General features: G+C 42.5%; 2 protein-coding genes across 2 annotated transcripts in view; one reads left to right on the top strand and one right to left on the bottom strand.

Moving 5' to 3' along the window:
* The first annotated feature begins 8,852 nt into the window (after positions 1–8,852).
* Positions 8,853–19,037, top strand: LOC139446498 (uncharacterized). Its single transcript, XM_071227806.1, has 5 exons — positions 8,853–9,147; positions 11,734–11,967; positions 15,792–16,022; positions 17,072–17,293; positions 18,787–19,037. The coding sequence occupies exons 1-5, from the start codon at positions 8,853–8,855 to the stop codon at positions 19,035–19,037; spliced, it is 1,233 nt and encodes a 410-aa protein (XP_071083907.1).
* A 3,001-nt stretch (positions 19,038–22,038) lies between these two features.
* The window catches only part of LOC139445190 (uncharacterized), a 34,835-nt gene continuing 31,544 nt past the window's right edge, over positions 22,039–25,329 (bottom strand). The window contains exon 5 of the mRNA XM_071226318.1: positions 22,039–23,534. The gene's annotated coding sequence lies outside the window, so the exon portion shown is untranslated. The remainder of the gene's footprint in view (positions 23,535–25,329) is intronic.

The raw sequence follows: 25,329 nt of genomic DNA, 5'->3' as shown, positions 1-25,329 counted from the left end.
AAATGATAATGGAACCAGGTTGGTTGGTTGGTTGGTTGTTTAACGCCGCACTCAGCAATATTCCAGCTATATCACGGCGGTCTGTAAATAATCCGTCTGGACCAGACAATCCAGTGATTGATATCATGAGCATCGATCCACGCAATTGGGATCGATAACATGCATCAACCAAGTCAGCGAACCTGACCACCCGATCCCGTTATATAGTCGCCTTTTACGACAAGCATAGTCAAATCCATTGTTTCATTAATGGAATCAGAGTGTCAGTATCTCGGCGTTCTACTGGTACCATAAAAATCTCCAACATCTCCCACCACCCCACTTAAGAATGACCTTTAAGATAATTTCGTTCGTCAAACTTTGATTCATCAATCTCAACAATGATGCCTTGCCCGCATATCTCCATTATCCCGGGCGGTCGGGTAGCGTAGTGGTTAAAGCGTTTATTCGTCACACATGGATTTGATTCCCGACATACAATGAGTGAAGAACATTTCTGGTGTCCCCGCCGTGTTATTGCTTGAATGTTGCTTAAAGCGTAAATATATATTTACATGATATACCATGTTTAAATCACATTATTTCTATAACGTTTCTATGAGGTCATCTAAACGAAATCCTGATTTCGTGTTTAAATTACAATTTTAAAATTTTAAAATTAACTTGATACATACTTGCATTTTGCCAATTTGTCACTATTATTTTTTCAAAAGCCACGAATAATATTAGCCTGAATCGCCAAGCAACCACCCGCCCGGTGATTATTTTTCTATGGCAATGGCAATCTGACTGTTAGCCAACATGAATGCATCATGGGTAGATCCTGGCAACTTGCACACAATGTTCAAAAATCTGAAAAATTATGAAGGAATGTTTTCTCCTTGAAATAAAGTACTTTAACCTTTTTGCTATTATTACTTGGTTCCCAATCTCTTTAAATAATTCATTGTACTTCACATCTTTTACAATATTACTTTTTATGTAGCATATCTTTTAAATATAACATTTTCAATTAAAAAACATAGTATCTTTATACACAAGTCAGTGTGAACATAATTAATATGCTGATAAAGTTGACAAATTTTCGGGCAGTAACATTACAGAAATATTATTTAAAAAATTGAACAAGGCTGAGCAGAACAATCAATGTGAAGATTTTTGGGGAGCTTCATTTTTTCACAATTTCATAACCTATGCTCTCTAGTTATATATTGAACGGCACAATTACAAATTGTGTTTTAGCATTGTTTTCCTACTAGGTTAACATCGCTAATTTGGATGTTAAGTATCAAATTTCAATTTTATTGCGTTTAATTCATACATAACGTTCTTCAAATATCCTCAAAGGTGCCCCATATGTATACAAAACGTCAACCTTTACAGTGTCTCTCATTTTCATTGGTGTAATCGTGACCTAGGTGGCGTTGAGTGTAAATGTCAAGGCCGGGTGTGAAAGCGCAAGTTATTCAATGTTTCGTATCTTTTACATAAGTTTATGACACAGTACATATATTTTTGTTTTATTTATTCATACCGTAGCTCGGCATCACACATGCCTTGGATTTTTATGGCATGGTAGCCTTTCCGACTGACGTATGCCACTTCCTCATTGGCCGGAGGTCGCTTGATGGGGGACAAGTGTGCCGTCCACACATCCCAAAACATTGGGAAAGCCGGCTATTTCATAAAATAGTTTCTTTCACTCGTCTTTTTGAGGTAGCGTCATTGTGGAATGTTCTGGAATTCAAACAGCTGCATAACGAAGCAATTGTGTCATGATGCACGTTGACACGCTTGATTGTGTGATGCCATGCATGTCCGCCAACTCAGACTGAAAACAACCCTTAGATAAAAATCTCACTGCGTCGCTGGATAAAAGGATTGCACAGTTGAATTAAGTTAAATATCGCCTGGCGATGCATTCAGTAGCGGGAGAATAGCTCGGAGTCGTCAAGCGTATCGAGGCGACGAGGTTTGTCTCGGAATATCCTCGACCTTGTCATCAAATCATCGTCCTCTTCATGAAAAAAGGTCCAGAGCAAAGTATGCCGCCATCTTGGATGAAGATTAAATAGACTTACAGCAGGTATAGGGCTATCTTAGATTTAAGACAAACTTAAGATGTCTTAGGGCTACGATAGTTTCGAAAATATGCTACGATAGCCTACTATTTCCTTATGATAACTTTACAATAATCTTAGGGCAACGATCGTTTCGAAAATCTAGGCCCTGATTTTTGATGATGGTGACCTTGGCCTCAGACCTGCGCCGTAATGACGTTGGTTCGGAAGGGCTGGTTGGCAAGGTGAAATTTATGGGCACGCTGGTTCGTCTTTGAGGTGTGGCATCCGGGTTGAGGGCAGGAAAACACCTGCACCCTGTGGTGCACTTGCATCAAGTGCACCTCGAGTGTCCTCTTCATGTTGAACTGGGTGTCTGCATCCCCCACAGGTCAAGCCAGTGGCGGACGAAATGTTATGAATCTCAGTCCTGGCTCCCCTTCCAATTCTTTCATCTCCGCCTCTTTGACCGTAATCTGTAGGTTGTCCATAAGGTTAGATCCTGTGAAGAAACTTTGATTCCTCAACAACATGTAACTTCCAGTGACCCAGAGTTTGGACCATCACCAATTGATTCTTATGTCTCTATCCGATCCACCAGCTAATAGTATACCTCCTTCGACACAAATAATGTCGAAAGCTTCTAACAAGCACTGCTTTTAAATCTGGCACTTGGAGTATCTGAAAGATTTCACTACATCTGATGTTCATATTGAAATTCTTAACAACTTCTTATTTTTGAATAACTAGACTTATCACAGGAATATATTTAAAACTGGTATGTAATCTTAAAATGGATAGCACTATACATAACATTACATTATACAATCGGGCTATAGATCGCCAGCAAATAAAGGTAGATCACCATACCTGGGACCATGAGAACTTACAGTACTTTAGCTTCTTGCATGGACCCCATGGTCGGATTAACGTCTTTCCTTCAGGTGTTGATGATTATTGACAAATTTAAGCAAATTAAAGGAACATACGAGGGGTGTTCATTAAAGATTTCCCCTAAACCACTTAGGGTTATCTGTTTGGTTGAAATTTCACGTGTAATGATACATATATCTATGGATTATGTCTTAATTTGCAACACCGAACTATTAATCTTACCACTTTTACAGGTGTTATGATCGAGTAGGGTGTGACAATGGAGCCAGTAGAATACCGAGACGTGATTAGGTTTTTATATTTGAAAGGTCGCACACCAAAAGAAACTTGCGATGAAATGAAAGCAACTTATGGGGAAGATGCCGTTGTTAAACACTGGCATTGCCAGTTCAAGTGTGGTCGGACATCTGTGGAAACAGCTGCCATTCCTGGTCGCCCCCATTCAGCCATTGATGAGGACACTATCCATCAAGTCCGCCATTTTGGCTGACCGACGTATAATTGTTCGCCATTTAGCACAAGATGTCAAGATCATTGTAGGGTCTGTGGAAAAAATCATCCATGACAATTTGAACATGCATAAGGTGTCTGCACGATGGATTCCCAGGTTGCTCACACCTTTCCAAAAGCAGGAACGAGTCAATAGCTCAAAGGATCTTTTGGACATGTGCCAAAAAACCCAGGCAAACTTGTTTGACAGACTTATTACACAGCATGAAACATGGGTCCATCACTATGATGCTTATAATGCTTCACTGCTGCGGAAATTGCGGGACGCTATCAAGCTTAAGAGGCGTGGCATGCTGACCAAGGGTGTCCGTCTCCTGCAAGACAATGCTCCAGTACACAACTCTCATGTTGCCCAGACAGAAGTGCGGTCCTGTGGCTATAAAATCCTTCCACATCCTCCTTACTCTCCTGACCTTGCACCATCTGACTTCCACCTCTTTCCAACCATGAAGTCATTTTTGAAGGGAAAACGTTTCACAGATGATGAAACACTGATTTCTGAAGTGAAGTCCTGGTTTGAGACGCAAAATGAGGGCTCTCACAAGCGAGGTCTCCATAGTTGCATAAAACGATGGGAGAAATGTGTAACTCTTGGTGGTTCCTATGTGGAGAAAGACTAATACCTATGCCAAGTTTCATTCCACTAGGTCCATCGGAAGTGGGTCAGGGGAAATCTTTAATGAACACCCCTCGTATAGTCTACGATTAAAGGAGTAGTTGTCAGGAATTTTCTTTGAATGACAAGGACTTACGATATCCTGTCCGGAGGACAATGATTTAACACTACGTCAACCCCCTTCGAGGATACAGCCAGTAACAAACTCAGATATTAAATCACTCCATCAATTTTTATTTTTTTTATACAAAACATATGATTAAAATTTATTGTAAAATTTTATTTCTTTAAAAACCCAATAATTAAATGAGAATTGATATCACTAAAAAGATCCTTGAGAGATGATGATTTAAAATATTTATCCCTTGTGATAGCAAAATCAATAAGTCAAGCAGGACATGCGTGACCGTGATTCTCTCATCACAAGGGATACATAGAGAATACTACACTCATTCTCGTTAGATACCATTTTTACGAAACGAGTGGACTTTCTATGGTATCTGACCGAGCGAAAGCGAGGTAAGATAACATAGAAAGTTCACGAGAAACAAAACAGCACCGACGCTCAAGATCCTTATGGACGAAATTCTTCAACTTAAGGTAATTCAAGCGCCATGTTGTTAGTACGAAGGACACCTTTATGAAAATTTGAAAAGTCACATTAGCGCCGCGCTTTGGACTAACAGTCGGTCACTCGCACTGCCGGTGTTCGTCTGTGCAATCAATATAGTTCGGTTTCCTTGATCTATCAGCAGAATTTATATCATCGTACCATTTTGGAAGAGGGAAATCAGAGTGTTCGCCAAAGACATTCATGTTAACTGTACCACCCTATACTGAAGACGTGAAAATCAACAAACTCAAGTCTGCATGCATGTCAATGACAGCTTTGAGTTTGAACGATCGAAGGGCAAGGTCTCCACCGGAAAAAGAAAAGACAACCGTGATCTAGGCCTACTCACAGCGTTTTACGCTAGAGATAGGGAATGTTATTGTACACGTTTGGGATGTTTGGGGCCACAAAATCAGAAGTCAGACACACTTCCACGGAGCTTTCGAATGATTTTTATCAGAACTGTTCACTTTTGGTGGTATGGTAGTGCAGTCGTGTACGTTCATTCATGAACAACATCTCCCGAAACAGCGCCACAAAAATACGCTTCGAAGGGGACACTGATGGCACAACCGGATCATCCCAAGTAAGGCTAAATATCTGTCCAGATAGTTTAAACATACTTCATTTCACAACGCTTATCCCTTTACGTTAAATCAAATTGAAAGTTGCAAAAGTGGTCGGGTGCGTCACGCTCATGGGGACCCTCGATCTATTGATCGGTAGTCGTACATTGTAAATGGATATAGCTCGATTATATAATATTTGTAGAAGCTGTATGCATAACTTATATAGAATGCAAACTGAATTTGATGTCTGTGACTATTTTGTTTGGTTTAATAAAGTGTTTGTAAATATTTCTCGTTCTCATTAATTTCTTCAGTTCTACCTTGTGGTTGCAAAAGGAATGACGTCTCGCGATTTTTATGAATGAAAAAAGTAGTCCCGGTGTGACAGAGGTCACGGTTATCCAATCAAAACGAATAAAACAAGGTCAACCTTGTACGACACACGTGTGACGTACGGATTTAGTATCTTACCACCTGTATCTTCACCACGTGGGTAATAAAAAACGGAGGATCCTCACCTTTCAACATATATTCATGTGTGTATCTACTATGGCCAATACGACATCGTCGTAAAATGAACTCTTCAAATCTGGACTGACAACCCAAGTAGGTGTAGCCAAGATTTGGTTTAATTTAATTTAATTGATTGAAACCTACATGGGTGTCCGACTTCTTTTGAATCAGATCGCAGATATATGATCTAATCACGGGCTTGTAAACAGTGTATGGCGTAAGAAGTGTCACAGATTTGTTGAGTGCTGTTTTAGCAGCAGCATCGGCCATTGTGTTACCAATGATTCCAACATGGCTTGGTAACCAACAAAAGACGATGTCGTAATGGCCAGTAGCAAGATCATTTTATAATTCAATAATTTCAATTAAAAGTGGATGCGTGCTTGATATATGTTTAATAGCCTGAAGACACGAGAGTCCGAAAATAATATATATTGCTTATGCTTAGCTTGTTAAAATGGCATGGGATTCAGCTGTAAAAATGGAACAGTTATCTGGTAGTCTTGATGATATAGTCCTGGATCCAATGACGGTGGCGCTGGCAACTGCGGCACCATCCTTGCATCCATCTGTAGATATAGCTTTGTATGTTTTATATGTGCTTCGTAATTCATTGTATTATTGTTGATTAATGAGTTGATATGTATCAGATTTCTTTAGTTTAGTTAATGTTATATCCACCTCTGGTTTTATCAACTGCCATGGTGGTGAAGACAGAAGTTTGGTTGGGGCTATTTTCAAGATTAATTTGAGAAGCAGAGCTATGAGATTGTATTCTAATTCCTAGGGGTGGAGTAAGATATTTTTTTGTTATAGAGTTCTTTAGATGGAGGATTGGAATGACTAGAATGCAGTTTAGAAATATACTGTAAAGATTATTTAATGCGACGTGAGCCTCAGGCCTTGATGATGAATACTATCTAATATCTTAAATTACTTTTACAGGCTCCACCATAGATGATGGAGTCATAATGCTGTTTAGAGCGGCCAAGTGCCCTGTACAGTTGGAGGAGGGTTTTCTGATCACCTCCCCACTTCGAACTTTAAACGACTTTTAGAAGGTCAAGGTCCTTCAGGCATTTGTTTTTCAAATATTTAATGCGTTGTAAAAAGGTCAAATGGTAATCGAAAATGATGCCCCAAAATTTGGCCTCCTTTACCTGACCGGGCCTGAAAAGCGTAAATATATGTAACTAAAAGAACTATCGTGAACGTAAGATGAGTCCCATAAATTTGGCAAACGGGCTCTTTAGCCACATAAGATGCAGTTTCCTAGCTCTTGCAAGTCATTTATTACTGTCGTCTGCACGCTAGGATGTTTACATCACGTGGCGGTCAACGTGGCACCTCAGAGGCATAATTTCCCCTGAAATAAGCAGATCGCCTTCAGATTACCTAAAGATACTGCGCTTAAGTCAAGCTTCTCTAGTTGTTTACGTGTTGGTGTCTATTCAGGGCCGAGTCGGTTGTTTTAACAACGGGTTGGTATAACAATTCTAAATGTGCAATCAACCATTTTATGTATACTTTGACACCATACGTACCATGCACATACCTGTTTCATTTCTTTTGACATAACGGGGACGTATTGTTCTCTCCTAAAAAACGATGGTCTTTGCATATATATCTCATTGTGATATAATAATATCAAATACGACCCCTTTAATTTTCAGTGCAAAGCCCGCCGAAAACACGCGGCGTCAATGATACACGCCGAGCTTCTTATGGGAGTGAGCAAGGCATATACACTTAAGGTCGCAGGGGGCACGGGTGGCCCAGTCGTCTAAGGCGCCGCGATTCGCTGTGCAGAGTTGCGTCCCTTGGGAACGCCAGAAACCTATGATTGTGGGTTCGAATCCCGGTTCCCCCCGATTATGTTTCAAGGTTTGTCAGCCCCATACCCGTGCTCGTGGGTTTCACCGAAGTGGTAAACGTCTGAGACCTGCATCACTTCGGTTTTTCCTCCCACATTAAGCTGACACGCCGTGAGCTGAAGTCAGTTTATCAGTGTAGGATAAATACCTCCCTAGTAGTTTTTCTCTAATATGTAAAACCTTCATCCGAGGGATAAAACTGAGGCTGTTTGTCTCTTTATCCTGAGAATGAAGTTCTTATATATCATACAAAAACAGAAGACAAGTGTTTTACAATATTTAAATACATGAAACAACGATTATCAACAACTTGTGTTTCGAAAACTCTGCATGAACATAAAGAGACGCACGTAAAATATCCCTTGCTGGCGTACTTGCACTTACAAAAAGAGATTCTTAAAAACATTGGTTTATCAGGGCATCTGCATCCCATTGGGTCACTCATTGAAACACACACAAAATACATGTGTTGATCATATTAATACCTGTAATATGTAGTAAAATAGACTTCTGATGAGTGCACATGCAAGACTAACGAACATATATGTGCGCATGCGTGCGTGTGAGCGTGCGTGAGCGGGTGAGACATGATTGGTTGGTTGGTTTGTTGTTTAACGCCGCACTCAGCAATATTCCAGCTATATGACGGCGAAGTCACCTTTTACGGCAAGCATGGGTTGCTGAAGACCTATTCTACCCCGGGATCTTCATGTTACGCTCCTTGTGCTCTCTACCCTACTGTTTCCATGTTCCAAAGTACGGTCAGCAGATTAGCTGCAAAACTATGAAACTGAATATTTTTTAAAAGAAAAACGCCTTGCAATAATGAATCTAAATTTTTGTGGCAGACAATTCCCTTTTTTGCAACTGTTCGAAGCCTTATCATTTTGTTTAAGAATTTTCCGGGACAATATATTTTTTGCGATAAAGTCCCAAACAACATTTTGCCCTCGGGGGGAAAAACAGACCTTGAGTTATATCCAAATCATCACAACGTATGTCGCATAAATCCATCGGTAACAGTGCTTTATCAGATTATCTTTACGTCGCAAAGCAAATAAAAAAACATATAAAATCTTCACCGCCCGAAGAAGTAAACTGAGACGCGTATTAAAATAAAATAAATATTGACGTCCGCGGCAGTTGTCTGCTGCGGTGGTTGTCGTCTGCTGCTCCTGAAGCTGCATTCTGTGCCTTCATCTCATGATGTATGTCAGTATTTCCCTTTTCCTGTCGTTGTCGGCGATGTTGTTTCTGAGTGGAGTCACAGGCGCTATACTCGGATCTACGCGGTACTGTTTGTCTGGGAGAAGAGACAAAGCAGACGACACGAACTGTCATTACTACTGGGACTGCTTCAACGACGTGGCCTACAAGAAGGCGTGTCCACCCTACCTTTGTTTCAACGACGTTACGGGTACCTGTGATGACGCTGCCAAAGTCACCTGCAACTGCGTGTGTCCATTTCAGACATCGGACAACCCTCCAGATGTTCCCGGTACGATTCTAAATACTGCTTATGGTGAATCTAAGTGTGTGTGGGGGGGGAAATGTGTACTGAATCTGAATCGTTATTCTGAATTATAACATTTACTCAATTAAAATCACGTAACGAAATCGAAATCACGGCGACTACCGAGCACATTTCGGTCGATTGCAGGATTTTCAGAGCATGTGTTACTGTCACCTCGGCATCGACAGATATTTTCTAAATCTTTCATGTTTATAATGAAGGTGCTCAAGTGATTTGATGTACTTCGCGCAGTAAGACCCGTTATATACTGAACCGCAAAATAAACGTCACCATGGATAGATAGATGATAAACCTTATTTGTCCAAACACTGTAAACATACTCTCGTGTGTCCGCCATGGGTATTGATGACTGTCGTGCAACGTCGATACTTGGAATGAATTAGGCGGTTGGTGAAGGCCATAGACACTTGAGCCCGCACTCTGAGGAACGCCTGACGCAGTTCAGCTGAGGTTGTCGGCCTTGGTCGGACGTCATTCAGCCGTCTTTGAACCTCGTCCCACAAGTGCTCAATGGGATTTAAATTGGGGACTGAGGGCAGGCCACTGCATGGTTCTGATGCCATTCTGCTGGAGGAAGTCTTGTTGCTCTCGCAGTGTAGGCACGGGCGTTATCATGCTGAAACTCGTGGTTGAGGCGACGTGCCAAATGAGGTATGGCGTGTGGTCTCAAGACTTGATCAATGTGCCGAGCTGCTGTGACACCATTGCCTCTCCCTGGACCGATGTCCTGGAAGACCACAGGGCCGACCCTCTGTGCAAGACCAATTCCACCCCACACCATGATGCTCGGACCACCCCACGAGTCTATCTCAACAACACAATCATCCCCACGGCGTCGCCAGACTCTCTCTCTCTCTCTCTCTCTCTCTCTCTCTCTCTCTCTCTCTCTCTCTCTCTCTCTGCCATCTGCTGTTGAGATACAGTAACGGCTCTCGCCTGAGAAGAGGACTCTTCTCCAATGCTGGTGGCGCCAATGCTGCTGCTGCTGTGTTGCCCACTGAAGACGGTTCCGGCGATGACGTGGTGTCAGAATGGGTCCTCGGTGTGGCCTGTGGCGATGGAGGTGTCTGCTCGTCAATCGTCGACGCACGATGTCCGCACTAATGTGTCGCTGGTGTGTCCCCATGGTCTGTCAAGCAGTTTCTGCAGCAGTAACAAAGCGATCTTGAAGATGCTGTCGCACAAAACCTACGATCCTGACGTCGGGAGGTGACCCTTGGTCTTCCACTACGTCGTCGGCCATCTGTAGTGTTGGTGGTCTTGTACAGTTGCTGGAACCTGTATATGGTCCTTACGTGGACTTGAAATGCATTGGCTTTTTGCCGGGTGGTTTGTCCAGCTTGCAAGGGCTTGGTGTCGCTGATTTCTTGTCAATCTTGGCATGTGGTAGCAATTCAATAACGAATGAATGTTTTCCGATCTGGATGGATTTTTATAGGGCAAGGAATGGGTGAACGAAGGTGCATTTCAATTTGCACGGAACTCACGTGCATCGGGTTACCATGGCCGTTGCCGTGATGCGTTTGGGCGATCGTTTTTTTTGTCATCTGTATTGTTTTTTTATCATCAAATTTCATTTTTCCGGACAATGTAATGTTAGAAACTTTGACAAAAATTACCCAAATATTTAAATGACAACCTTTCATGCAATATTACTTGGGGTTTCTTTTGCGGTTCAGTATATTTTAATATGGATCTTGATTATCGATCAGATCATCTTGACTATGCACCGCCATTTTGTTTGAAGCAAATGCAAGTGATATGAACGGTGGAATCTGATTGGTTAATTGGAGGGAGATTACTCTCATAGCCATTGGTGGCGCTACAATCGAGCAACCATATTTCATTGAGCCTAATTCGGTAGGGTGGAAACTGGACCAAGATAGTGACAGTTAACTCCCTTGCCTCGGGATGATGCCCGTTCTTATACAGTCTAAATTGATATATTTGTTATTAATGTATAATTTTGTTCCGTCAAGATATGGCTGAAATATTGACGTTTAATTTGAACTCACTCACCCACTCACTCACTCACTCAATAGACCCGTGAAGATCCGGGATAGAAATTGGTCTTCAGCAACCCATGCTTGTCGTAAAAGGCGACTATGCTTGTCGTAGGAGGCGACTAACGGGACCGGGTGGTCAGGCTCGCTGACTTGGTTGATGCACGTCATCTTATCCCAATTGCGTGGATCGATGCTCATGATATTAATCACTGGATTGTCTAGTCCAGACTAGATTATTTACAGACCGCCGTCATATAGCTGGAATATTGCGGAGTGCGACGTTAAACAACAAAACAACCCACCACTCACTCATTTTCCCTCTGCCCTCTCACTGAAAAATGTGATATTACATAAATATTTTTCACAGCTGCTTTAAACCGAACCCTCTCCCTGATTCAGTCTGTCATTCCAATGTAGGACTACCAGTTTATAACATGTTAATGAAACGGTACGTACGCAGCCGGTGTCACTCACTCACTCACGCATTCCCGACACGATTCATGGTGATATTTCACATCAAAGTGTATCTCGTGATTTCTTTCAGAGTTCGCCACGGCAGCAATCGAACAACTATGTTCAGGTGACGCCAGGACCATTCCACATCCGAGTGAGTGCCACAAGTACTACGACTGCGCACTAGCCTCTGCAACCCCTGACGTTTACTTCGCCAAATACGAAGCCGAGTGTCCCTACCCTCAACTCTTCTCCAGTATTAACTTCCGCTGCCAGGACTTCAAGACAGTAGACTGTGGGCAGAGAGCTGTCAAGTTCAACTACTGTAAGTAAAAATTTAAGGTCACACACCTTACGCAAATACGCAAATACGCACGGACCCACGCGCACAAAGAGGCATTGCTCCGTATCCCTAATCTGGACGAGTTCACGGGAACTTTACCATTCTGGGTTTCACTGTATATAATTCTATATAAGTTCAAGTATAGTTGATAAAAGAGGAGTGTAGTTCACGTATCTTTGCACATTCCGTTCTTATGACTGCCGTTCTCCTCCGTGGTATAGTGGCTATAGGATATATCGGCGGCCGCGTCATACCAAAATACGTTAAAAGATGGTACTCGTTGTAACCTTGCTTGGCACTCGGCATTGAGGAGGTAAACAGGACCGGTTGGCTCGGAGTCTGTGTATACTCTATCTGAAATGTGTATCTATTTTCAACAGCGGCATGGTATTTCAGTGGATTGGTACTGCATCAGTACGGACCACATCCTTGAAGGGCCGGGTCAAATTGGTCTCCAGCAACCCATACTTGTCGTAAGAGGCCACTATACCTGTCGTAAGAGGCCACTTTACCTGTCGTAAGAGACCGCTATGCCTGTCGTGAGAGGCCACCTTGCCTGTCGTAAGAGGCCACATACCTGTCGTAAGAGGCCACTATACCTGTCGTAAGAGACCGCTATGCCTGTCGCAAGAGGCCACCTTGCCTGTCGTAAGAGGCCACATACCTGTCGTAAGAGACCGCTATGCCTGTCGTAAGAGACCGCTATACCTGTCCTAAGAGGCCGCTATACCTGTCGTAGGAGGCCGCTATGCATGTCGTAAGAGGCCAACTTGCCTGTCGTAAGAGGCCACCTTGCATGTCGTAAGAGGCCACCTTGCCTGTCGTAAGAGGCCACTATACCTGTCGTAAGAGGCCGCTATGCTTGTCGTAAGAGGCCACCTTGCCTGTCGTAAGAGGCACCCTCGCCTGCCGTAAGAGGGCACATACCTGTCGTAAGTTGCTACTATACCTGTCGTAAGAGACCGCTATACCTGTCTTAAGAGGCCGCTATAGCTGTCGTAAGAGGCCACTATACCTGTCGTAAGAGGCCACTATTCCTGTCGTAAGAGACAGCTATGCCTGTCGTAAGAATCCACCTTGCCTGTCATAAGAAGCCACATACGTGTCGTAAGAGGCCACTATACCTGTCGTAAGAGGCCGCTATAGCTGTCGTAAGAGGCCACTATACCTGTCGTAAGAGGCCACTATACCTGTCGCAAGAGGCCACCATACCTGTCGTAAGAGGCCACTATACCTGTCCCAAAAGGCCACTATACTTGTCTGAGAGGCCACTACACCTACAAAGAGCTAATATAGTATAAGATGTAAAAACACCAACATGTAGCCATGCTGATGCAGATAAAATGTGGCTGGCACATGGCTGACTACAGCTTTATTTTTTAACACGTCTCCAAAATGTCTCAAACACACTACACTGTAGAATCAAAGCTCTCTATAATATAAAAAACATATATGATTTAATAATATGAAGGACATTGTATTTCTCGTCAACCTAGTCAAGTATATATTAAACCGTTTTACATACGTACTTCCGAAAACAGAAGTTATTTCTTGAAACCTTTTGGAAACAATATTTCATATCATAGTTTTTGCTGCAATTTATCTGTTTTATTGTGCCAGAGTTTTAGTACATTACATATGACAGAATTGAAACAACTCTAGTCTCTTTTCCTTTGGCTAGGGGCGGTCGGGTAGCCTAGTGGTTAAAGCGTTCGCTCGTCACGCCGAAGACCCGGGTTCGATTCCCGACATGGATACAATATGTGAAGCCCATTTCTGGTGTCCCCCGCCGTGATATTGCTGGAATATTGCTAAAAGCGGCGTGAAACCATACTCACTCACTCTTCCTTTGGCTCAGAGCGGTCCATGACCTTAACAAATATGGACCTGACATAACCTGGACATAACCTACATAATGAAGGTTCACACTGAGGACATTGAACGACTATATTATGTTGCTGTCAACTCAAATGTAAAAATCATAGCTCTCAGGGCACATTCCAAGGGTAAAACATGCCGATCTATTCGGTTTTCAAATGCATCTTCACCTTACGGTTATACTCTTGGTTCGCTCAACACAAAGATGTCATATTGATAGCAACTGAGAACAATGTATCATATTGTAATTTCTGCCTCCAGGCGTAGAGCTATCTTATCTGATAATCTATGTGGACTTTACGCCCAAGGTCCATGCGTCACCCCGGGTAGCATCTCCTCTGGTGTTTTTGCCATAAATTACATAAACAAGAAATAGTTATTCGATGGTGATGTATTTGATTTGGGTTTATAATTGTGTGTTTGAACCTTAAGCTTGCAGTGTTTCGGCGTCTGTCTTAAGCCCAGTTACGTTTTGATGGTGTTTGTAAGTTTTTGGTCAAATCCAGTTCTCAAGTGTATACAGTTTATGTCATATATACAACGTTAAACAAGTATGGGAACACCCAATATTTCCATCCTATCTCAATGACTACCAAGACAACCAGACCACATAGGGTAATTTCAGATTCTGTGGAAGTTAATGGATGAATCTTTCTGACCAGACACCAGTAAACAAATCGAATGTAAAGTCACATACCCTTACACACTGTCAATAATGAGTGTGGACACCCAGGTTCCTGGCGCAGTCTGCGCATCAAGCTCTCATTGACCTCCTTCTTGACTGCACCATCCTGAAGCCATGATTGTGTCCAGGTGACTCCACTCCGTTCATGATTGTGTCCAGGTGACTACATCTCGTTCGTGATTGTGTCCAGGTGACTACATCCCGTTCATGATTTTGTCCAGGTGGCTACATCTCGTTCGTGATTGTGTCCAGGTGACTATATCATGTTCATGATTGTGTCCAGGTGACAACATCCCGTTCATGATTGTGTCCAGGTGACTACATCCCGTTCATGATTGTGTCCAGGTGACTACATCCCGTTCATGATTGTGTCCAGGTGACTACATCCCGTTCATAATTGTGTCAAGGTGACTATATCCTGTTCATGATTGTGTCCAGGTGACTACATCCCGTTCATGATCGTGTCCAGGTGACTACATCCTGTTCATGATTTTGTCCAGGTGACTATATCCCGTTCATGATTGTGTCCAGGTGACTACATCCCGTTCATGATTGTGTCCAGGTGACTATATCCTGTTCATGATTGTGTCCAGGTGACAACATCCCGTTTATGATTGTGTCCAGGTGACTACATCCCGTTCATGATTGTGTCCAGGTGACTCCATCCCGTTCATGATTGTGTCCAGGTGACTACATCATATTCATGATTTTGTCCAGGTGACAACATCCCGTTCATGATTGTGTCCAGGTGACTACATCTCGTTCGTGATTGTGTCCAGGTGACTACATCACGTTCATGATTGTGTCTAGGTGACTACATCCCGTTCATGATTGTGCCAGGGTGACTACATCCCGTTCATGATTTTGTCCAGGTGACTACATCCTGTTCATGATTGTGTCCAGGTGACTATATCCTGTTCATGATCGTGTCCAGGTGACTATATCATGTTCATGATCGTGTCCAGGTGACTACATCCTGTTCATGATTGTGTCCAGGTGACTACATCCTGTTCATGATTGTGTCCAGGTGACTACATCCTGTTCATGATCGTGTCCAGGTGACTACATCCCGTTCATGAATTTGTCCAGGTGACTACATCACGCTCATGATTGTGTCCAGGTGACTCCATCCCGTTCATGATTGTGTCTAGGTGACTATATCCCGTTCATGATTGTGTCCAGGTGACTACATCCCGTTCATGATTGTGTCCAGGTGACTATATCCCTTCATGATCTTGTCTAGGTGACTACTCCAGGAACAAGTGCACAGGCCCCAACTGCATCCCGTGCTCTGAGTCCTACCCCAGCTGCCAGGGGTTGGAGGACGGACCAAACCTCCACCAGGGGAGGGAGGGGACGGCGTTCTACGTCACGTGCGACAAAGGGAGGACAATCGGATTCCATTCTTGTCCTGATGTAGATGGCATCAGACAAGTCTTCCACCCGGACACCCGCTCGTGTAGACCTTATGCAGGTGAGATATGTTTCGTACAGACTTTAACCAGGTGAAGTACTTTGATGTGGAACGTATTCATGTGAGATATGTTTTGTGTAAACCTTATCCAGGTGAGATGTGTTTCATGTAGACATTATGAAGGTGAGATGTTTTTTTCGTTTTGTTTGTTTGTTGTCTAACGCCGCACTAAGCAATATTCCAGCTATTTGGCGACAGTCTGTAAATAATCGAATCTGGACCAGACAATCCAGTGATTGGCACCAGGAGCATCGATCCACACAGTTGGGAACAAAGACATGCATCAACCAAGTCAGCGAGCTTGTCCACCCGATCCACTTGTCGCCTTTTACGACAAGCATAGTCGCTTTTTACGGCAAGCATGGGTTGCTGAAAATCTATTCTACCCCGGATCTTCACGGGTCAGGTGAGACATGTCAGACCTATGCAGCTGATATGTGCTTCATGTCATCTATATGCAGAAACGTTTCTATTCTTGAACACTTTCCTTAACACTTAATGTCTTTTACTTATTAATCGACTGTCAGTAATACGGCCCGCCAATACGTGCTTGGCGGGCTAGTACAGTATTTGAGCAGGCCAATACGGCTTTGCCGGGCCAACACGACTTTTGTGCATGATTGCCTCCCTTACATTGCTGTCATATCAAGGCGATAGACTGCTGTCATCACACTTCGTTAGAGCGTGGGTCCCGTTTTCATATAACAGTTAGATTTTTTAGATTTTTCTCGATCTTCTTGACTGGTGTTACTTAAAGTTGATAACAGAGTTTAGGTAGTAAATATATATGTCCTTAAATGGGTGTTTTTATATTGGCCTTATTAGTGGGCCTTGATCTGGCGTATTGGCCCTAAAAAGGCTCCAATATGACTGACTTTGGACCTATAACAAGGCCAATATGAGGTAGTGAGTTAAAATTTTACGTCGCCATTATTTTTAGCGCCATTATAATAACACTCATATGAAACATAACAGTAGATCTTATCCATATGACATATTTTCATTAAGATGGCGTTAAACAACAAACAAATAGACAAATTTATTCACAGAGGTGATCAGCTACATATGTGCAATGGGTGCTGCGAAGGTAGAGCACCCGACCAAGTGTAACCTCTACTACGACTGCTCATCCTACATCGGCGGCGACAGCTACGTCTTCCCGGACTACCTGAAGGAGTGCAGCTACCCAGACCTCTTCTCCACCGTCAACATGAGGTGCCAGCACCACACCACCGTATCATGTTGGACACGGACGGAGACAAAACGGCCATGTGAGTATATATGCCCGCGTACGGACCGTTTAACCGCGATATTGCGTAGATAGATGCTCATGATGTCAATCACTGGATTGTCTAGTCTACATTTGATTATTTACAGACAGTCGTCATACAGGTGGAATATGAGTGAATGAAGCGTTAAACAACACATCAACCAGTTTATAAAACATTCATGTTTATGCTTCGCGATGTTGTATATTCGTCTGTTGTAAATAAAGCATCTTTGTGGCATTACTTTGTATGAACCCGTGAAGATTCCGGGATAGAATAGGTCTACAGCAACCCATGCTTGCCGTAAAAGGTGACTATGCTTGTCGTAAAAGGCGACAAACGGGATCGGGTGGTCAGGCTCGCTGACTTGGTTGATGCATGTCATCGATCCCAATTGCGTGTATCGAAGCTCATGATGTCAATCACTGGATTGTCTGGTCCAGACTCGATTATCAACAGGCCGCCGTCATATAGCTGGAATATTGCTGAGTGCGGCGTTAAACAACAAACCAACCAACCAACCAACTTCGTATGGGTATATAAATTGTCCCTTGCGTCAGTCACTTGTGGTTGAACCATTTTATTAGAATCAGTTGTTTCACTCTCTCACGGTTCGAAACATGTCTGGGGGCTCGGGTGGCCCAGTCGTCTACGGCACCGCGAATCGCTGTGCAGAGTTGCGTCCCTTGGGCACGCCAGAAACCTAGGATTGTGGGTTCGAATCCCGGTTCGCCCCGATTATGTTTGTAGGTTTGTCAGCCCCATACCCGTGCTCGTTGGTTTCACCGAAGTGGTAAACATGTGAGACCCGCATCACTTCTGGCTTTCCTCCCACATTAAGCTGTCACGCCATGATATAACTAGAATATTGTTAAAAGCGGCGTTAATCCAAACTCACTCACTCACTCACTCACTCACGAAACCTGTCTTCGTCAAAGCTTTCACTCACGTGAGACGGATGACAGAATGAAGCGGCAGTAAAATCAACTTTCTCGCTTTTCACTCGAGGCAGTTCAGTTGTTATCAAGGTCTTATTACCCTTATTGAACAGGTATATGGTTGACCGTCGTTAAGTTCTGACAGTTTATTCTATGATGGGACGGTCTAACGTCACATAGCATATTTAGTATTGCCTACGCTTAAGTTCTCATAATGAACATTACTAAAATGGCATCATAATGCCCAGAAGCTCATTAGAAAATATCTAATATCACCGCTATTTTTAATTGCACTTAAAATGCCAGACATTTTTATTTAAAAGGAAGCCATCGAGCTATACCCAAAGGCTGCAAGACCTAAAGTAACACGTGTTCTAAATGCGTCGCTGGATTTCCCATTCTGAACAGGACATCAGTTACCGGTTAAAATTGTCTATAAAAATCAAGTGACGCTAATGATGACACAATATTGTTAACCTCGTTTTGGGATTTCAATGGCTTCTTTTAATCGACGTTATTGATGACGATCTTAAGAACAAATAACTTATATCTTTAAAGGTGACTACCAGTTTTCGTGCTCCGAGCCCCCTTGCGCCACCTGCCAAGACAACAACTTCGCCAGCTGTGTCGGTCTCCCCGACGGCAATAACGTCTTCAAGACCAGAGAGGGGTCACCCCATTACGTCATTTGTCAAGGGGAGAGAACTCTTGCACTGCAGATCTGTGGTACGGAGGGGCTGTTTTATAAGGAGTTCTCGCCCACGACGAGACAGTGTGAAAGCCGGTCACCCCTTAATCCTGGGAACTGAGACCTGTCCAACATTGTGATGTGTCAGCAAATACACTTTCACGTCATTTTCGGAGTTTCGTTAATAGTAAATAAATCGCACGAAAACTTGTTTCATTTCTGTTGTTTGTTTCTGGCTTATATTTTTTTGATGTGTTACCCTATCCGTATAAAATACCCAATATAAAACTACCAATATAACCATCTGGTTTAGATTACTTTCTTACCATAAACACTACGGTATTCACCCTAATATGATCTTAGAGCACTTAGAAAATTGACAAAAATGGGCGCTTATTAAAACCATATGCAACGAATTCAATCTGAAAGTTTGGGAATTCATAATGCATAACACACACGCACGCACGCACGCACGCACGCACGCACGCACGCTCACACACATCACTCGTCACCCGTGATAATGGTGGGCACGAGTAGTCCAGGGGTTGTGTAAGGTGACACTATCCGCTGTGAAGACTTGCTTCTTTGAGGCGTGCAAAGCGTTGCTTCTTTGAGGCGTGCCAAGCGTTGCTTCTTTGAGGCGTGCCAAGCGTTGTTTCTTTGAGGCGTGCCAAGCGTTGCTTCTTTGAGGCGTGCCAAACGTTGCTGCTTTGAGGCGTGCCAAGCGTTGCTTCTTTGAGGCGTGCCAAGCGTTGTTTCTTTGAGGCGTGCCAAGCGTTGCTTCTTTGAGGCATGCCAAGACCTATGATCATGGCTTCGTTATCCCAGATGCGACTTTATTTTGATTTTTGTTTGACAGCACAACACCCGCACACGTGGCTTCCGTCAAGGTGGTAAACGTTTAAAACATGTCACTTTGGGGGTTTAAGCCGACTCAAGCCATATTAAGCCGACACTCCGTGATATGAATGAAATGATGTTAAAACGTTAAACCCATCACACTCATTCCATGATTATATGAAATAATTCGACAGGAAAACTATGGAATGGGGTTTATCGCTTGGGTCAACAATAATTTTTTTATATTGGCCTACGATGTTCAAAATATTGGAGTTGATAAAACACTGGTCAAAAACATAAGTTTTTACCGCTATCCAGGCTGATGACAAAAAAATAGATGAATTAAGACTCACCCATGTTCACCCAATTAACCCTCACATTCATTGTAGGCAGTTTTTTCGCTGAATGCCGACACATAGAGATGTTGCCGATGTCACAGTTTATACAGTCAGAACAGTTCTGTTGTCGGATAGCGCGGAACTATCGTGTTCAGAAAAAAGCCAGGGGAAATACTTGTAATATTCTAGTCCGTTCACCTGTGTGTTAGCAAAGGACGGTCCATGCACTGTGTGTTAACAAAGGACGATCCATGCACTGTGTGTTAACAAAGGACGGTCCATGAGCTATGTGTTAACAAAGGACGGTCCATGAGCTGTGTGTTAACAAAGGAAGGTCCATGAGCTGTGTGTTAACAAAGGACGGTCCATGCACTGTGTGTTAAAAAAGGACGGTCCATGCACTGTGTGTTAACAAAGGACGGTCCATGCACAGTGTGTTAACAAAGGACGGTCTATGAGCTGTGTGTTAACAAAGGACGGTCCATGAGCTGTGTGTTAACAAAGGAAGGCCCATGAGCTGTGTGTTAACAAAGGACGGTCCATGAGCTGTGTGTTAACAAAGGAAGGTCCATTCGCTGTGTGTTAACAAAGGACGGTCCATGCACTGTGTGTTAAAAAAGGACGGTCCATGCACTGTGTGTTAACAAAGGACGGTCCATGAGCTGTGTGTTAACAAAGGACGGTCCATGAGCTGTGTGTTAACAAAGGAAGGTCCATGCACTGTGTGTTAACAAAGGATTATCCATGCACTGTGTGTTAACAAAGGACGGTCCATGCCAAGGTCGTAGTTAACTTTTTTTGACAGGGGTTGGGGGATTGGGTGGTGGGGTGGTGGTGGGTATTACTTATATTACTTATTACAATTATTACTTTTTCCCAACTTGATTCAAATAAAACTGTTTTCTTTAAAAAAAATCTAGGGGGGGGGGGGGGGGTGGGGGTAACTGCCCTCCCTGCTCCCGGCTGGCCACGGCACTGCATGCACTGTGTGTTAGCAAAGAACGGTCCATGCACTGTGTTAACAAAGGGCGGCCCATGCACTGTGTTAACAAAGGACGGTCCATGCACTGTGTGTTAGTAAAGGACGGTCAAGGCACTGTTTTGACAAAGGGTGGTCCATGCACTGTGTGTTAACAAAGGAAGGTCCAGGCACTGTTTTAACAAAGGGCGGTCCATGCACTGTGAGTTAACAAAGGAAGGTCCATGCACTGTGTCAACAAAGGGCGGCCCTTGATTTGTGAGTTAACCACTCGATTACTTAATGAACACCCGTGGGGACTTCTAGTTAGAGTAAGTCCCAAGGAAAATGCAATGACATGGATGGGTGGTCAGGTTCAGACACTTGATTGAATGCAGGTCGTCGTACCCCAAAGGCGTAGATTCATACTCACAATATCGATCACTGGATATATAATGGGGCGCATGTTGCAACGTATGCCTTGGTCTTTGTGAAATATAAAATAAAATCTATTCATCAGAAAGAAATTTTATTGAAATAAAATAAATAAATCTCAAAACATTATATACATATATAAGACATATTCTGCAAACTATGTACACATCTGTTTCATTCATATCGAAATCAAAACATCCGATTAACTGGAGAAGGGCAATTAACTGTATCAAACCATTCGTCACCACTCGCCTCTTTCCGGAACCGCCATTCGGCATGTCCTGGAATGACACGAGTGATCTCGGATGGTTTAAAATCTAACAATTTTACAAGATGGGAAGACAATCTCGTTACAGCGTCGAAACCTACATGTTCTGCTATGGAGCTTAGTTTTGAACGTGCCACGCTTGTTTATGAACGTTTTTTTATAAAGAAATAATATGAATTGATTCTTTTTTTTTTATATAGTTCACATTGTGTTTGATGATTTCTTAAGAATCAGTCAATTTAGCCACGAAGTATATCACACTGACACATATGCTCGGTATATAAAACGTCCCCACCTTCAAGAAATGAAGTGTTTGATCAATCATTGAAGATAATTTTCTTAAGACGTAATTGACTTCGGGTGAACTATTCCATTGAGTATGTTCATATTACTTACATGCTATTTACAAATTGAAAGAAGAGATCGCTGAAAGTAAGTGTTGAATTAAGGACACACACATCATGAACACATCGTGAAAAAATCGTGAACACATCGTGAACACAACATCGTGGACAGTGACGTACAGACTGCACAGTTAGCACTAGTGTGAACACTGCACTTTGGAATGCGATGTACACACTACACAGTGAACACTACTGTGAACAATACATTGTGAACAGTGATATGAACACTGCCCCGTGAACACTGCTGTGAACAATACACTGGGATGTGTTGCTGAACAGAATGTATATGTGAACAGCCAAAAGCGAAAAATCGAATTTAATATTGGCAGTTGTTACGTCGTGGACACATCATGATCACTGACTGTTGAACTCTGAACAATGTACATTGACCCGAAAACACATGAAGGCTGAACAGTGAACACATTGTTGTTACACGACGGACGAATGTAAATGAACATATAACGAAATGCACCTTTAACTCTGACACTACGAGTGCAGTCAAAACTCAATGCATACTGAAACAATAACGAAACGCAACATTTGACTTACTAACTTACCACCGATATTCATATCATACCAAAAGGCAAGAGTAATATACATGATATTCTGACGTGCATGGCCATTTCGAAGCCAGTCCTTTGCGAACGGTGACGTCATCAAGCCACGAGACCGTCATCAGACCTGTATCTTCATGAAGTCGTCAAACGACGGAGGTGTAGTACTTTCAGGACGGATAAAATTTATAGAATCGCTTGTTCGTGACGTTGCGTTTATAATATGTTCCAGTATACATCCTGTGCTCTATGATTAAAACTTTAAAGGGGGGCTCTGCTCAGAGGTCTGCTGCCCATGTTCAGCATAGTCCCAGATTTGGTAATTTATACCTGATCAATTAAAGCATTGGCTCTGTGTAATTTCCTTAATAATCTTGTGTAAAATTTGGTCTAGATAATGAATTCTAAACAGGCACCAGTACTGGTGTTTTGGAGGCTTCAATAAATTTTGCTGGGAAGCCAATTTGCCCGAGCATCGTCCCCCTTTAATTTACATGTATTGTGCACAATATCGGCAACAACAGATAAGACTTTGTTTGATCATAACGAATATAGAGCTCCTTTACAGATACGCAGTGTTGTGTACGAGTACAAGGTACGCACATTCTATAAACTGAATCTGTGACGCAAAAGACAAATGGCGACATCAGCACATAGATTACGATAAACATGGAAGTAAATACGGCGTTATAAGAGTAATCACATCAAGAACGGCAACGCTAACGACGATGGACAGTTGAGAACACGACGGACAGTGGTGAACACGACGACAGTTATCCTTATGCTTTGGTTGGTTAGAGATGAAATCACAATCCTGGTTCCTGGAAGCAGAAACGTGTGAGTGAGTGAGTGAGTGAGTGAGTGAGTGAGTAAAATTAAAAACTAATCATGTAAAATACAACTCAGTAGGTCAATATTGCAAATGAATTAATCCTTTGAGTTAAACATACAGAGAAAACACACCAAACCAAAAAGAGCCTTTAGAGACAGCTTACATTTTCTTCTTAAATTAATCCTTTTTAAAAAAAAAAAAATATTCTAGTTTCATTTCGATCACAGGCCCATGGTCTTGAAATAATGTACCTATAAACCTCTTGAAAAAAATATACCCATAAACCCCATGCTCTTGAAATAATATATCCATAAACAAAGAACATTAATTAATTAATTGATTAATTATCTAATTATTAATTAAAGACCCGCTTTATGCACAGTTAAATTAAAATTAAAACTTTAACATTTAACGTACATCAATAGATTCATTGGTGGACGTTTCATACAAACAGCGTTGACAATAATATGTGTAGCTAGATTATGTTAATACGAATAAATCCCTTATCCGTTTGTAAATAACAAGTTTGGCTGGTTTAAGTGTATGAAGGTCGTACAAACTTGGTATCTCGACAATAGTTTTCTTTCAAAAGCCATGCCAACGTCACCAGACATACCCAGTTGACATCAATAAAAAACATCATTAACAGGCCAAGGTCTACCTTAATGAAGGAACCGGGAAACTTAAACAGCTTACGTCGTTAACTAACAGGGATTACCGACCGATGTCTGCTTTGAATTAAAACACTAAAGCACTCACTAAACAGCTCAAAAGAGAGGCTGTTTTATGTTGCCATTCAATATTCAATTCACGTTCTTCCATAACGGAGTTAAGGTTGGGAAACCATTCATTTGCAGTTGTGGAGCCACCTCGTGTCTTTTGCAGCGTTTGTCCGACACATTTAATGTTTGTCCGTGTTCCACTTTCAAACAACTGCCTCTCTTACCCCCGTCTGTGAAGCCAATGGCCCGAGCTTAGAGAAGCCGTGCACGGGCTTAACGTGTAATCCGAGCGTCAACAACACGCGGGCCTGTTGTTTTAGATGATTTGTATCTTCCGCTGGTTCATAGAGCGTCACAGGTATTGTACAATCTTAATATCGGGTTGATATTTGTAGTAATCGCGTGAGACAGTTAACCGATTCCGTACCAATGTAATCCTTTTTAAAATGTCTTGGGGTAAATCGGTACTTGTCTTTACGAATTCGGGAGCCATATTGGTAAACGTCAAATCACGTTTTTTAAAGGATAGGTGGCTTGTTTAATTCGAAATTCTTCTTATTTGAGGTCTTTTTCATCTTCTCCTGTTTCAAATTCTTATGTAAAGTGTAGCAAAACGTGATTAAAATAAGATTGACCTTGTTTTGTCGTGATGAATACGACAATGTTACCTGCCACATCTGACAGCGATCAGTGCACATGTCTGGGTGTATTCTATCTTGGCTTTTTTGGTTTGGTTTCTTGTTTAACGCCGCACTCAGCAATATTCCAGCTATATGACGGCGGTCTGTAAATATTCGAGTCTGGACCAGACAATCCAGTGATTAATATCATGAGCATCGATCCACGCAATTGGGATCGATGACATGCATCGACCAAGTCAGCGAGCCTGACCACCCGATCCAGTTAGTCGCCTTTTACGACAAGCATAGTCGCCTTTTACGGCAAGCATGGGTTGCTTAAGACCTATTCTACCCCGGAATCTTCACGCTTATAACGAACTGACGGATATAACGAACTTATTTTTTTATCCCGCTATTTGCTGTATATATGCTTATAACGACT

This window comes from Haliotis cracherodii, unplaced genomic scaffold (assembly GCF_022045235.1).
Source record: "Haliotis cracherodii isolate W230 unplaced genomic scaffold, xgHalCrac1.p SCAF_6, whole genome shotgun sequence".
Taxonomy (NCBI): domain Eukaryota; kingdom Metazoa; phylum Mollusca; class Gastropoda; order Lepetellida; family Haliotidae; genus Haliotis; species Haliotis cracherodii.
Note: the sequence above shows the minus strand (reverse complement) of the source record. Positions and strands in the feature narration are given on the sequence as shown.

Bases quoted from the DNA above. Each gene is read 5' to 3' on its own strand.
- LOC139446498 (XM_071227806.1), top strand. From the start codon at position 8,853: ATGATGTATGTCAGTATTTCCCTTTTCCTGTCGTTGTCGGCGATGTTG. The intron at 11,968-15,791 runs GTAAGTAAAAAT...GATCTTGTCTAG, and splicing joins AGCTGTCAAGTTCAACTACT to GTGACTACTCCAGGAACAAG. The intron at 16,023-17,071 runs GTGAGATATGTT...ATTTATTCACAG, and splicing joins CTCGTGTAGACCTTATGCAG to AGGTGATCAGCTACATATGT.